At 39.6% G+C, this 15,620-nt stretch overlaps 1 protein-coding gene across 2 annotated transcripts in view; it reads right to left on the bottom strand.

Annotated features, from left to right (window-relative positions):
* KAT7 (lysine acetyltransferase 7) overlaps window positions 1-13,145 on the bottom strand; it is a 28,624-nt gene extending 15,479 nt beyond the window's left edge. The window contains exons 1-6 of one of the 2 annotated variants that reach the window (XM_006174947.2): window positions 12,980-13,145; window positions 10,317-10,464; window positions 8,023-8,199; window positions 6,656-6,895; window positions 3,261-3,343; window positions 225-314 (exon numbers count right to left, since the gene is read on the bottom strand). In XM_006174947.2, coding sequence (XP_006175009.1) covers window positions 225-314; window positions 3,261-3,343; window positions 6,656-6,895; window positions 8,023-8,199; window positions 10,317-10,464; window positions 12,980-12,994 — 753 coding nt within the window. In that variant the 5' untranslated portion in view covers window positions 12,995-13,145. The remainder of the gene's footprint in view (window positions 1-224; window positions 315-3,260; window positions 3,344-6,655; window positions 6,896-8,022; window positions 8,200-10,316; window positions 10,465-12,979) is intronic. The other variant, XM_006174948.2, reaches the window with a different exon arrangement.
* Window positions 13,146-15,620: the final 2,475 nt, after the last annotated feature.

The following is a 15,620-nucleotide window of genomic DNA, read 5'->3' as shown; positions in this document are numbered from 1 at the left end:
CATGATTCCTTCATTTATGAGTTAGAAGTTTTGTTTCTTGAAAATTTCCTATTTGGAAAACAAGTATGATTTCTAGGTTTAAGACTGAAGACCAGTTATTCAGTCAGACCATACCACACGATATAAGAGGCATGGATATACCTAAAGACCATTATGGGGCAGAGGGGATCCAAGAGACTTGGCTCTCAAACTATGATCGGCCAGAGCTTTAACAAGGCCCGTACCTGGTGCCTGGTTGCATGCCTGTTGTTGTCATCTTGCCTGTGGGACAGCATCCTTTCTTCTATCTGCTTATCCCGGCTCTGTGCTCTCACCTGCAACCATCAACAATGTCAATAAATCCACCTGCTTCTAAGACTATGTTTACTTAAGGCATAAGAACACAACAGTAATCCCTTGGATTTACATTGTATTTTCACTTTCAAAGGGTCTTCACATTTATTGTCACAATCTCTATAAGAAATAGATACGGCAAGCTTCACATTCTGTTTTCCTACCCATTAACTGAGAATCAGAAGTGAAATAATTACAGCTAAATGGTGGTCAAGATAAGATTTTAAGTCTGATGACTCTGAGCCTCTGTACTCTTTCCACTATACAATGGCTAAGAAACAGTGTGAGGAAGTGCAAGAACAGAGTAAAGAAGTACAAAGAAAAGGTTAGATACTTGGGGTCAGGTCAAGTCTACAGGTAAACTTAACTGCAGTTATGACCTTGGACAAATCACGTTAGCTCTCCGAGTCTCAGTTTCATCTTCTGGGAAGTGAGGACTCATATCCAACTCCCTCTCTAACAACAACACTAAAACGCAACATGGTCAGAACAGAGTGACTGACCCACAATAGGCTCTGCCTCAAATCTCCCCTATGGCAATAAACAGCAACTATTTTTAAACAACTGATCAAGTCAAAAACCTGAGAATCCTTGATTCTCCTCTTTCTCACACCTCACATCAAATTCGCCAGCAAGTCTATCACGCCACTCCCCTCCAAAACATATCCTAAATCCATCCAATTCTTACTATCTCCACTGATACAACATTAGTCCAGGCCATCATCTACAGCCTGAACTTCAGAGCAGCCTTCCAGCTAGTCTACCCTGTGGCAACTCTTGCCCCCTCCAGTCCATTCTCCACATACTAGCAAGCTGTGATTTTAAAAAGTATTTATTAAATTATACCATGCCTCTGAATGCTTCACTGCCATCAGAACAACAGGTCCTTTATGATCTGGATTCTGCTTCTTCCTTTTCCATTACATTCCAGCCACACCGGCCTACTTTCCATCCTTCAAACCCAAACATTTATGCCCACCTCACAGCCGGTGTGCCTGCTCACCCTTCTACTGAGGATCCATGACTCAGATAAGATGTCTTTCTTAACAACCCGAGCAATAGCAGTGCCGCACCATCACCCGCAAAATGGTCACTCTCTCTTGAGTCTTTTTGTTCCTCACAGCATTTATCACTAAACAAAATTCTTACTTATTAAATTTACATATTCATTTTTGCCTCTCCCCATGAGAAAGTAGCTCATTGAATGCAATCTTTTGTCTCATTCAGAGAGAATCCTTAGATACCTGGAACAGTGTTCAGCACATGCAGTCACAGAATTCTACGATTAAACAAAAATGGTGACATCACTAATTGCAATCATTTACTGGGAAACTCAGAGTAATTCTGTATATGCAAGTAACTGAAAAATCTTGGAGCTTTTAATGTGAGGAATTAGTTTAATCTTTCCATTTAGGATTCTAAATGACATAAAAATGTGTATCTTTCGGAAATTTTCTTGATCCTCCAAGCACATGATCCAGTAGTAAAGATGGATTATGCTGAGCCTGATTCCACTTGTAAAGAAGAGAGCACAAAAGAGGAAAAACTCAGGAAATGCATTCCTTTTTTCAGAATTTCCTTCCTCAAACTGAAAAAATTTTTTCTTCTTTGAAAATAAATGCTTAAGGTAACATGTTCATACTGCTGCAAGCCAACAATTTAAAAAGTTGTACCTTATATGTAAAAGACTTTCATGTAAAAGCATCCACAGTATCAGATTGTTATATTTAGAGACAAGTGGTAAAGGACAACCCTCAAAAAACAGAGGTCACAGTTATTTTCAGAGAAAGAATCACCTACTACTTTGTCAGATTCTGATGCAGATGTTGGAAGAACTGTTCCTGCTTTGATCTGGTCTCACACTAATGGGAAGATAATGGGATGACCTACCACTTTTATACAGAGCAGAAGAAACTGCCTTGCTCATGCAAGAGATTTGGAATGAAGAGAAGAGTAAGTGTCCTCAACCTTAAAGCCCACATAGGCATTGGAAGGATACTACTTTGCTGGAAGACTACACACAACACATAAAGAAATTTTCCACCCTATAGTCTACTTGTAAATAAGAGAACAAATTTCTGAAACGGGAGAATTAATGTTAGTTGTGGAATCCAATTTTTCTTAGGAGGAAACTGGAACAGACAGGAATAAACCTGTTACCCTGGCCTTGTTAGCAAAGTAACAACCACAGAAACAACAATTAATACTTCAGTTTAACCACTTTGATAACCTGTCCAAATACTACCCAAGCAATCCATTTTATGAATAACAATTTCAACTCTTGCTTCCCCATAATGAGTATTTTGGTTCCTCCTTGGTTGCAACAACCCATACAGAAACATACAAAATAGGATCTTAGATTTCACTTCTAAATCCATTATTTCAAAATGCCAAAAATTATTTAGAACTGTATTTTTCAAGAATGTGAAGTAAGAATTAGCCAAGAGTCAGTGTGATTGAGAGTAACAAAAAGGAAAAGTATTCCATTGAAATAGCCAGAGAAAGAGAAAAAGAATTATGAAAAACTTTTTAAAAGCCAAGTGTCTTTAAAGATTTATAAGAAGGGAATCTAATGCATAAACATTGAAGCCACATATTTACGTAAGTTATTCGTTACTGGAAAAGGTCCCTAGCAATCTTTGAAGATAACTTTCAATGGAAAATATCAATGCACTTAGAGGGTGAAGTTCTAAATATTCCATAGATAATCTCTTTATGAATTTCTCTTAACTCAATATATACAATAATCTTTTATTTGACCGTTTAATTTATTTTTAAAAACAGTTGTTTCTTATCATGTTTCCTCCAAGTAAGAAGAAAAAGGACCTTGCCCATTCTGTTCACACCGTGTCCCCACTGTTTAGCAAAGTGCCTGGCAAATGGTAAGCACTCAATAAGTATATGTTGATAAGTGAGAATACAATTACCTTGCACTCATCAGCAGAGAGGTTATGATAGAGCGGGCATCCTGAGATGGAGAAATGTCTCTCGTGCTTTCCTGTAAGGTGTCCTGTTACAGGAGGACAAAACTTAATCTCAAGATGAAAGACAGTAATACTTCCCCCTAAAATAGATCTTTTTTTTGCTGTATCATTTTTACCAAGTATATGATCACAGGTAATCACATCACATCAAAGATAAGCACTGTTAGGGTCATACTGCACCCACAAGAAACTCTTCTCTCACCAGGTTGGATTTGGCAATCTCTGAACATACTCGCATATCTTCAATACAAATGTAGTCCCTTCTTCCCTAACGATGTATTTCTCAAATTCCAAAATGTCATAAACCCGTAAGTTTATTTAAAAAACACAAAATTATAAGCAAGAACATTTTCTTTTGGTGGAATTTATCTTTCCTATATTAAATTGATCAAGTCATATGTACAATAAGCGTACTTTCCTTTCTATTACCCATTATCCAATCTGAATTGAACTTTTTCCAATAATCAAAAGAAACTTATGAAAAATGGAGAAGGAAATGGACTTTTCTATCATATAAGGAAACATACTTTGATAATTTGGGGCCAAATTGAATACATTCTTTTTTTTTTTTTTTCTTTTTTGGAGGAGTGGCCGATTTTGTTTAAAGATTGTTCTTCTATAATCAAACTTCTATTTTATTATCTATTTATAAAACAGATAATCAAATTTTTAAACAGGCAGTTCTCACAAGGCCCTCTTAAGAGAGGAAAATGTTAGGAGTAACAACACAGAAAGCTCATTTTATCTAAAGGGGTATCTCTTCATTTTTCTATTTTTCATGTGGTTTGTGAAAATACGCAGGGAACCAAAAATCCTTTTTATAGGTCTCTTCAGTCAAAAGATTTTATAAAACACTAAGATCAAGAGGGATGGTGAGACAATGCTGATGAGATAAAAAGATAAATTAGCAAAGCTAAATTGCAAATCTACAAAAATCTTTTTCTTTCATGGAAAAAGAAACATTTGATTTGGGATAAAGGGGACTTTAAAAGGGATTTAAAAATTATACAAGATTTATCACGTAAGCTTTAAAACAGTCCAAGTATTGGAAGAGAGGGGAATTAATATATGATACGCAGGATGCAATTTCTCCAGGATTCTATTATTAAAAATGTAATCTTAGAGATACACATATTTATCTTAGACACAAAAAACTACCCTCACTGATCAAACACTATGTACCGAATGTAAAGTGTCACTGTTATAGCAAAACTTTCAGATATTATGTACCTATAACTTCAGAGCAAATTATTCAAGTTACATCTTATTTTATAATACGTAAACTAAAACAAATCTAATGTGTCTAAATTTAAAGTTTAAAAATGATAGTTGTTCTATTGAGCTAGCAATTCGACTGCTATGAATTTATCCAACCAATTTTCTAGAAAGACACAAAAACACATACATATAAGGCTATTCATTACAGTATTGTTCAGAGTAGCTACAAATGAGAAACAATCTAAATGTCAATAAATAGGGGGCAATTTAAGTAATTTCTGAACTATCAATATAATGGAATTCTCTATATCCTTTAAACAGATGGACCTCTGAGTGCTAATAATGGTAAGATATCTAAGATGTCAAACCAACAATTGTATATTTTCTTTTTTATAAGTAACAACAAAAAAGAAATATATGTACATACACATGTCTTCTTATATAAGTATAGGAACTTACTAGAAGCATTCATAACAACTACCAATAGTAGTTTTATATCTGGGGCATGGTTTGGGGGATATGAGTGAAGGAGAACTTTTATTTAGCACTCAAGACCTCCTATAGGGTTTCAATTTTTCACAAGCACATAAGACTTTCATACCAAAATTACCAAAAAAAAAAAAAAAAAAAGATTGTTCCGCATAAGACAAAGAGTAGAACGGGATCAAGAATAATTTTGGAACCTTAGGTTCATTCATACTTTTCAAACTATGCCAGAACATTAAAACCAAAAGTCAAAAAAAACTTTCCTGTGATGCAACAGATTTCTATTTACCCTCTGGTCTACCACATTAAGGGTGCCAAGACCTGGGCATAAACAGCAAATAATCAGGCCCCAACTGTAACCTCATCTCCTCCTCCCCATTCTGGTCTATCTGCCCCTGGGCCTATTGGCCTCTAAGTACTATTCCTCAAACTGGTTAAACATGCAACACAGTACATAAAAGTAACAACTGAAGGATGCAGGGATAGTGACTAGCAGAGCTGAGGAAAGCTCCTTCTCTTGCCTGTGGCAAGGAGATCACCTTACCCTCTTCAAGTATATTAGCTAGCTCTCTCTTATCCTAAATGTCTATGTGATATTGTCTATTCTTTGTTTTTCATTATTTATCCCAAGGAAATTGATTTAGGCCTAAAACAAGTATCTTGAGTAACAACTGGTATGGCGTTGGGGGGAACGTTTGCTTTATTTATGCATTTTGATGGGTTGAAATTACCTGAGAAACCGCTCCTAAACTCGGTAAAGGATTCAAATAAATAAAATACTAGGGAAAATGTATTGGTGTTCTGCAAAGCAGCAATGTACTCTATTCTACCTTTTTTCTGAAACTGGTGGCCACATTCAAAGGCTAAATTTCTAGATAGAAAGGCCCTTTATATTCCAATCAGTACCTTCCAACTTCAGACAAACATGCACCCAACATGTGTACCTAAGCTCATTTAAGGCACACAATAAGGTTTAAATCATTACAAGAATCCCTCAGTAAGTGGGAAAAGTTAGCCATTAAAAAAATGAATAAATAAACATAAATGAATGAAACATTCATTTATCTGAGAATACTTATCTAGTTTATACTTATCAAACACAAAGCCGCAAGATCTAAAACCACTGAAGTCGCAAAAGGCCAGGGTCTCATCTGTACTCTTAAGGTTGTCTCTTGACAAAAAAAAAAAAAAAAAAAAAAACAAAAACAAAAAACTGTTTTTCTTATTTCCTTAATAGCTATGGCCATACAACCACTATTCACCACCAGCTTATGCTGTTAGTCCTCAGTAAGCTTGGCCGATGCTCCATACAATGAGATATTTAGAGATAACTGGTCTTCTGTTTTATTTTTGCTGGAAAAATGAGAGAATTTTTCACCAGGTAACCCTTCTCAATAAACTGAATGGTGCTTCAGAGCTGATTTCCTTGTAACCAAATATGCCATGGACAATAGACCAAGAAGCAGAAATGCTTTTTATTCAAGCAGGCAATTCATTGATATTCTGAGCAGTGATCACTGAAGAGCCTAAGAGGCCAGGTCGCAACAGAACACTAAACGTTTCTGGGTGATCTTAATTCCAGAGGGAGAGAGAACCATGGAACATGGGGTGTCATGAAGCTGGGGCACACTTACCCAGAGAGTTACAGCCTGGTGTAGGACACTTCATGTTGAAATTATAGCTCTCATGGAAGCGACGGCGCTTGGGGCGGTGAGAGAGATCACTGCCTGAGTCCTTCAGGGACACATCCTTGGCAATGCTCTCATCGTGAGACACATTGGGGCTGGAGATGTCTATATCCGACTCAGAAGAAGGGGCATTTCCAGTTGGCGTTCGAGGTGGAGACTCATCGTGATCGGCTGTATTTTTAGTTTCTAAAGTAAACAAAATTGGTGGAACTCATGAATAGGGTTTATTTTCTTATAAGGTTTATTATATTCAGAAGAGTTTATGGGCTACTCAAGATCCTCTTCCTATAATTTAACCAGTAAATTTTAGCCAGTTATCTGCCACAAAGCTAAATGGAAAATGAAGAGAAACTAATAACATCATTCCTCTTGTGCCAAGTTTAAATTCTGACTAAAATTAAATTTGGGGTTAATGAATACATTTCACTTATTTATGTTTCTCCTAAGCCCCAAATCATGGGTAATCCACAATGGTTGGAAATAAATTTTTAAAACACATTATCATCCCGCTCTCCTTGCAGGAAATACACAAGATGGAAGACAAGTGAAAATGGTTCTTTCTGGATGACACTGAACAGACCTGGTGTAAGAGTGTGAATGGACTTGACTAATTCTAAATCGGTGATGGCAAACCAAATGCCCACCAGGGCTGAGCAAGGCCAGAGAGCTGACTGTCCCTGTCAGAGGATAACTACTATTCAGCGCCAGCCAATTATTATTGTGGGTGAATGGCTGCCTAATGTTCCTAGAGCTTTCCATTTTTTAAAAGAAACTAGTAACTCAGATTTTTATATGAAATCTCTATTTTCAAGTATTGGTAACAAAACTTCTTTTAAAAAGTAAATACTGTGCAAGCAAACCAACTGGCCATGTTGGCAAGCTAGAAGCTCACCAGTCTACAGCCTTCACTCTAAGGCCTCTGCTTTGGGCTGGTGAATCACAACCTCAGTAGCTTACCACTCAGTGTTACTGACGGTCATTCCACCTCAGAAATTCAGAGACAAATGGACTAATAATAAGCATAGTTGTAAGAAAATCTGGTATGAGCTTTCTACATCTGTGGGGAAGAGGATTCCGGGCCCTTCTGCCTACTGCAAGTCTGATCTAATATACTCTAGCTACTGTGGACCTCAAGAAAACTAAACTACCAAACTGCCCTCAGCAAGACCTAAGAAAGGAATCAGACAGACATCATTCACCGAGCTGAACTTTATCCGCATGAGGCATCTATCTGCAGTGGCTCCAAGTCTCCCTTAGGAGGAAACTGACTAGACCTCTCTATAATGGGTCCAAGTCATACCATACCCACTCACCTCTATCTGAAAAGTCAACCACTTGCTCAGTTTCTGAGCCAGATGAACGAGTCTGCCGAAGGGGATATTTTTTCGGAGTCACGGGGGCAGGCTGCTGCTGACTACGGGTCACTCTCCTGGTAGAATAAGCAGGCTCCTCCGTGCCAAAAGACTGCAAATTCCGAACGGGGCTGGAATCTGATCCCGATTTTTAGAATAATAAAACAATTAAAGAAAAAAGAAGGAAATCTGTTTTATTTCTCATCAGTGTGATTTATTAGCATATAGGCCCTCCTCTTAGTATTTCACAAAATCCAACAAATCCTTAAAACATCCATTTTACTGAGTTGAATATAAGCAATATAGCATAGAATTAATAATTTAGGCCCTGGAATCAAGACTGAATGTGATTCAATTCCACTTCATCGTACTAACCAGCTATGGCATCTTGGGCAAGTTAATCTCTCCAAGCCTGTTTTCTGATCTATAAAAAAGGGAAAATACTAGTAGCACATTCCTTATACGTTTGTTGTGAGAAATAAATGAGATAATTCATATAATACACTTAATGTGATTCCCTAGATCCTTAAGTCTAGTGCTTCATAAGTATTAGCTACATTCTCTTTCTTCCCTTACTCTAACCCACCAGAAAAGATATTCTACTATTAAACATACAACAAGATACAAATACTTCCTTTGTTTAAGGATGTCTTTTTTCCTCCCTGATTACCCTCTCTGATACCCTGATGCAAAATATTAGATTCATAAACGGTAAGGAAAGAATACAACCTTTAAAATTCTTTTGGATGGAGAAATCTATTCTGAAGCACCTAGCAGCCTTTTTTACAATTCTAATCTGATGACACTTAAAAAAGGAATAAAAGAAATTCAAAGCTAAAATTAAAGCATATTTTAAACAACACAAAATAACCTAATGTGTAAATCTTATAGCTTCTTCACAGAAGAAAACTGAAATTTTCAAACTCTTGTGTAAAAGTTAGCACACAGCTAGGTTTTCAGTTTGTGTATCTCCAGGGGGCTCCATTTACAATGTAGTCTACATTTTGCTTTAGAGAAGGTCACTTACACAGAGCACATTGTGAATGGTTTCCCAGGAGCCGTGCAACTCAGTGGTCATGAAGGAAGTCTAGAGATCATGTAATTCCTAGTTGTTTTCAATATTTACAACCTTCAGGTGTCCAAGGCATGGTTAATTACACGTTCTAAGAATACAATGCCTGTTCCTTTGCATATACTGTACCCTCTGCCTGTAACAACACTTTGCCATGTTTCAACTTGTAAATTCCTACTAGATCCTTTAAGGTTTCCACAATACTCTACGCAAGCTTCTCAGAGCCCTTACCACAGTGCACTATCATATCAGTTCACATCTTGCACTGCACGGCGAGCTCCTTGGGGGCAGGAACTATGATTTCTCTATCATGGTATTCCAGGACACAGCACAGTACCTGAATTACAGTAGCCATTTATCAATATTCCCATTGTGCAACAAAATGAAAAACTTAAAAGTGGAGAAATCAAGGAACAATATCTATACTTCAGCCGAAATGTTAAATTCAAAAATAAAGTTAGGAACAGTTGCTGAGAGAGAATGTTTCCACTTTCTTGCTTAAAAAAAAAAAGTGTTTTTCTCTCATTTTGCAACATGTTCATAACAGCAGTAAGTAAATCCGCACTATTTAAGTGCTCAAAGTGTATTCTATTTTTCTCCCTTAACTTATTATCATCCATTGATCATCGGCTTTCTGTATTAATTACAACTTTCTTTCTTCCCCAGGGAATCCCAGAGTAGAGCCAGAAGGGTCAGGAGTACCCTCCAAATCTTAGCTCAGATGGTTAACTGCACTACAATTGATAGCTGGGTCAACTATTTATATTTATTAACTGTCTATCTGACTATATTACAGAATTAAACATGTTTTTACAAGTATTGGGCCTTCTCCAATAAGTTCAAGAGACTATTTTAAGTCCCTACACCATTCTAACAAAAAGTAAAAAGATAATATTCTCATTTTACTGACAGGGAGACTGTAATCTATAAAAAATTAAATGACTCAAGACAGACATCTGTCACACATTGATTATACCAGACACAGTTCTTTTGGGTCTACAAATTGGACAGCACCCCAAACAGAACCATGGTTAAAGACCTGATACTTCTGCAGTCATTTACTCTACATTTTACCAGTCTGTCAACAACATCAAATCAAGGGACCAGTTTCCACAATGACTAGCACAATAATGTGATGATCAGTCAGCTGTGAGGTGCAGTCAGGAAGGATACTGCCTTTTACCTTGGGAACTCTGGCTTAGCCGGGCTGAGGAGCGGGTGACTCGGGCAGATCGCCGGGATGTGCCATCACTCTCTGAACTGTCTGTGTGCTCGAGATCTGTAGAGAAATCGGAATCTTCGGTTCCATCTGAACTACTGCCTGCATTCCTCTGTAACACCATAGATCCAGACATTAGCACAGAAACATTTACTTTAATTAACACTGGAAATAAAATGAACTATGATGCTGAAAACACCAAGTTCAAACGTAAGAAAGGATTCCACAGCCAACTTCCCTTTATTTAGAGCATTTAAATGGAACAACCTACAAATAATGTACCTTTATTAAATAAATGAAGAAAGAGAATTAATTCTTATTTATTATCATTAATTCTGAAACAAGACTATTTGAAGGTCAGTAAGTACCACAAATGGGGAAGTATTCTACTCAAAATAGTCTGGTTGACATAACCATGCACTTATAGAAAATCCAAGGTAATGAGAAAAGTGTTAGTGCTGGACCCCACTTAACTTCAGAGTAGTTTTTGTTCAAAGTCTCCATGAACAGCTATTACGTTTTTAAAAATCACATACTAATTCAAAATACTATGGTCCACAACTCTGATCCCAAAAGAACTTAAGAAGGAAAAGAGTAAAATTCCTCTTTCTTATGTTATCTACCTTTGACATTTCTCCACATGAACGCCAAAAGTACATTAAAAAGAGGGGAGGTTATATAGTTCAGTGGTAGAGGGCATGCTTAGCATGCACGAGGTCCTGGGTTCAATCCCCAGTACTTCTATTAAAAGAAAAGGGGGGCAGGGCAGCTTGCAAACGAAGACTCGTAAGTATGCAAAACAGGTTTTAAAAAATCACCTTCAATTATTAGCCTCCTGAGGTATGAGTAGCCATAAAAATAACTTTCATCAATTGAGCATTAACACTATACCCTTTACTAAACCACAAAGAGAAATGTATTTGTTTAAAAAAAAAAAAACCCAAAACTTCAAACTACAAGTCCCCTACTCTTTATTCAAAACCCTTAGGACCAGTTGTGTTTAGAATTCATAATTTCTTAGATTTTTTGGAAAGGGAATACTTTGTATATATCCCGCAAATAACACTCTTTCTTCAGCAAAATATATGTCATACTAAAGGAGACACACAATAACTTTAAGTATCCTCAGGACAGTTTAGGACTGGGTTTGCTACCAAATAAGTTACTAAAAAACATACATTTTCCAGAGTTCTCTGTATTTGGGAATTGCAGTACGGGGACTGTGGACCTATTCCAAGGCACCAGTACTATTCCTGATTCTGGTGAGCCTTCATGTAAATACCGCCTACCAATAGGTCATTTTATACGACATTAAAAAGTGTAAACATTTGAAAGCCTCTGTGAAGAGAAAGATTTCTGCAGAAACGAGCAAGAATATCACCCAGCTTTTCAAATATTTCAAGGGTAATTTGTCTAGATAATGAGTGGAGGCCCCAGAGAGAGTCACAGAGAATTGACAGGATGAAATGGGATCTTAAAGGTGCTCTAGTCCAATTACGCAACTATCTGAATCCCTGATCATCTCTGACCATCCCCTCCTGGCTTGACCCTGGAACTCAGCCCTTCTTTCTGGCTTTCACCAATCTACTTGCCATCTTACTCCAGAGCAGGTTTAACCGCTCTCTCACTTCCCTCTCATTAAGCTTTGTATATGTACTGCCAAGTAGAGAACTTACTAGATTCTTGTACAGTTATTTATGTCTGTTCTCATTAGACTCAGATTTCCTTAAGCTAGGGATCATGTCTAATTAATTTCAGAATCCCCAGCAACCAGCATGTAGCAAGCAGTCAATAAACATTTGTTTAACTGAATTAGATTTGTTCTGTAGTCCTGGCTCTGCCATTGCTTAATTCAGGGCACTCCATTTGGCCTGTCCGTTAAGCTGCGAAGAGGACTATAGGTGTCTCTAGGTGATCTCATTAAGTCCTATCTAATTCTAAAAAGTTTCTAATTTTTACAAACTGCATTTTCGAGGCGCTGACCAACTAAGCTAGTAAAGGAAAAATAACAGCTTGGATGCAACAAGCCAGAGTAGGATCCCTCGGGAGTGGGCGCTGGTTCTCCATCACCCAGTCTTCTGCTTTGTTGTGTCCCCCTCCGGGAAAGGAAGGGTGCTCCAAAACCCCGCCTCTTCTCCTATCAGCATCACCAGACGGTAGGGCGGGGATTCGTGCCACCCAATCGCAGCCCCGCTAAACCGCGCCCCCACAGGACAGACTTCCAAGCCTAGCCAATCAAGAGAAGAGGGATCGTTCTCTACAGCCAGTCGGCGAGCGGTAGGGCCGGGCCCAGACACCGCCCCCACACGCGGGGAGGTGACCGTTGAGCCCAAATGGGCGGTGTCACCAGCCAATCAATATGCTCCCAGACGTTTCAGCGGCCAATTAACGAGAAGAACGCCTCCGAGCCAGGCAAGCAGAGGGCGGGAATAGTTGCAAGCATAGGCCGAGGCCAGGGTCGGGCCCACATTTTTCTGTTGGGTATGGACAGAGGAGAGGGTTGCTGAGCTAGGTTTGGGGGAGCGAGAAGTTGGAACCCGACCACTATGAGGCGTGGCCAGCTGCGTCACGTTGCTCAATCGACTGTCGTTAGAAACCCGCCATCCCTCCTGTGCCGTTCCTCTCACCTTCCTTCGCGGCATTGCCGGCGGCTGCGGCCCGACGGTTCCGATTCGGGCAGCGGCGGCAGCAGCAGTAGGAACGGTGGCTCCGGCGGGCTCCGTGGCGGCCTCTGTAGCAGTCCCAATCCTGCGGACGATCCCAAGTGCCTCCTGCTTCACAGCGTCTAGAGCCTTCTGCGCAGGCGCCGCGGGCTGAGGCGCTTTTTCCTCCACTTCCGGCTGGGGCTCGCGTCACCTGACGTTATGGGCCAGAGAGGGTGCTGGGAGGTTCCCTCCTCTGATGAGGGCAGTGAACGCCATTTTGGAGTTGGGCAGAAAGCGGCATCGATGGTGAAAACTGGAGCCAGCCATTTTTAGTTAGGGAGTGGGTAGCCATTTGTAGGAGTGGGTAGCCATTCCTGTTTGGGGCAGAAGCCTGACAGTTGAAGTCAATGGTTCTCATCTTTACCTTGGGCAGAATTTCCCTTACAGGTCGTTTTAATTTCTGAAGTCTAGGCAGGAAAGCCCCAGAATCCATCAGGTTGCTGGGGTTTAACCCGTTCGTTGCCTAATTGGCGAAAGGACGTTTCCGTTTATCATATAAACTCAAAGTTGATAAGGGATATTTTGCAGAAGAAACCATATTTTAAGAGCCATCCTGTGTCTCAAAGTGTTAGGAAGAGGGGCTTGTAAAAGGAACGAAAGGGTAGCGTCCATCATCAGGAAGTTTCTTGTCTGGTAGAGGAGACACTGTCCTTGCCCTTAGCAAACAGCAAGTAAATTAATCCGTTCACTCGCGGAAGGAGGCAGAACCATCCTCCAGAAGCTGTAGCTCCAAAGAATTACCAATTTAGCTCTGTGGTGAGCACCCACCTCCTTCACCCGTCTTGTATGGGTTTGAGAGGGTTGAGTGGCGTGTGTGTGTGTGTGTGTGTGTGTGTGTGTGTGTGTGTGTGTGTGTGTGTTGAGTGGCCTGGGGGGGGGTTTGAGTGGCCTGGGGGTGGTGTGTGTGTGTGGGTGTGGGTGTGTGTGTGTGTGTGTGTGTGTGTGTGTGTGTTGAGTGGCCTGGGGGGGGGGGTTTGAGTGGCCTGGGGGTGGTGTGTGTGTGTGTGTGTGTGTGTGTGTGTGCGCGCGCGCGCGCGTGTGTGTGTGTGTGTTACCCGAGTCAGAGAAGCATTGAATCCCGTTAGCTCAAGTGACTTCTGGAAATCTGTTTGAGCCAGGAGTTGGGAGGAGGAGGAAGAGGAAGGAATATTTTTAGTAAAGTTGGAGCTCAGAAAGTCACTAATGTTTAAATAATAGTAATAGGGCCTGCTTTTAGAGGGCCTAGAATGGAGAAGTTGGTCGAAGATACAAGGTTGGAAGAGGAGTCATAAGAAAAGGCTGGAAAGTGGAGAGCAGGCATTGAGGATTTAACGTTGCTGGAAGAAAAAGCCTTGAGAGGACCAAGGCTTGGCTCACAGCAACTGTGTGGAATCCAGGCAAGCTTAGTCATTAAGTTAGGATCCTGAACCCCAGTTTCACCTGAGCCTAGCTAAGATGGAGATTTCCCCCAGGAGCGGATCTAAAAAACAAAGCAGCAGAAGGTAAACATCTGATTGATTTGCTAAATAGTGAACTCTGAAGAGTTGAAGTTCCAGACCCTTAGCTAGCAGTCCCCTTGGAGGATATCCTGGGCTGGTATTAACACAAGCAGCTTTTAGTGTTTAGTATAAATACCTTTGAATAACCTACTTAGGTTGAATTGCATGTAAGAACTTATTTGGAAAGGGCTCATGTTTCCTCTACTTTTGTATCCCCTCATCGCTTAAGCATTTAACTGCACACTATTACTGTTATTTTGCACTTACTGGTGTGTTCCTAAGGTTACTCCTGGAAGTTCTGGTTCCCCGACTAGTGGTAAGGAGCTCAGATGTTAAAGAATGTATCTCACTTCTTTGATACCAAACTTAATAGTGCCCAGACCATGCTCTACCCACAGTAAATCCTTGCTGGTCAATCAGAGTATATTTACCATTGCACAGTCTCTGAATGTATAGCACTCAAAGATGATGAACTATCCCTCCCTGGAAATTAGTATTTTAGAATAAAATCTTATCCTGACTTAGCCATTCATCATACAGATACCAGCATTACAAACGTTCAACATTAGTTGTTCTCTTATATTGAATTTTCAAACATTGCAGCTAACACTAAGACTTTACAGTTTCCTTTAGACAGCAGAAAGATGAAAAAAACTAACACCAACAGGATAGGAATGTGCTAGTAAGGAAAGTGTGTATTTTAGATGAAAGTAGAACAGCTAGGTATATTTAGAATGGGGAAGGGAAAATCCTAAAAGCTTCTTTCTTTCTTTTCTTTTTTTGATCCGAGCATACTCTTTACTTTGAGTGTCATTTTCATCATGACACAATTAGCTCTCGAAGCAGAAACTGATGTTGGTTTCAAAGCCTTTGACCATTTGCCCCTTGCCCATCCTCATCTGCCAGACTTCACATAGGCAGCTCCACTTTCCTGCCTTTACACTTTTGCACAGGCTTTTCTTCCTGCCTTGATGCATCTTCCAACCTTCTTTGAAATTTACGTTCTTCGGAAGGTCTTTCCTGATTTAGTCTCTCTAAGGTAGTGGAGCACAGTGATATGTTACTTTGCACTTACTGCTTTTTAT

The sequence above is a fragment of the Camelus ferus genome, chromosome 16 (assembly GCF_009834535.1).
Source record: "Camelus ferus isolate YT-003-E chromosome 16, BCGSAC_Cfer_1.0, whole genome shotgun sequence".
NCBI classification, from domain to species: Eukaryota; Metazoa; Chordata; class Mammalia; order Artiodactyla; family Camelidae; genus Camelus; species Camelus ferus.
The sequence above is the reverse complement of the archived record's forward strand: the minus strand, read 5'-3'. Positions and strand labels throughout refer to the sequence as shown.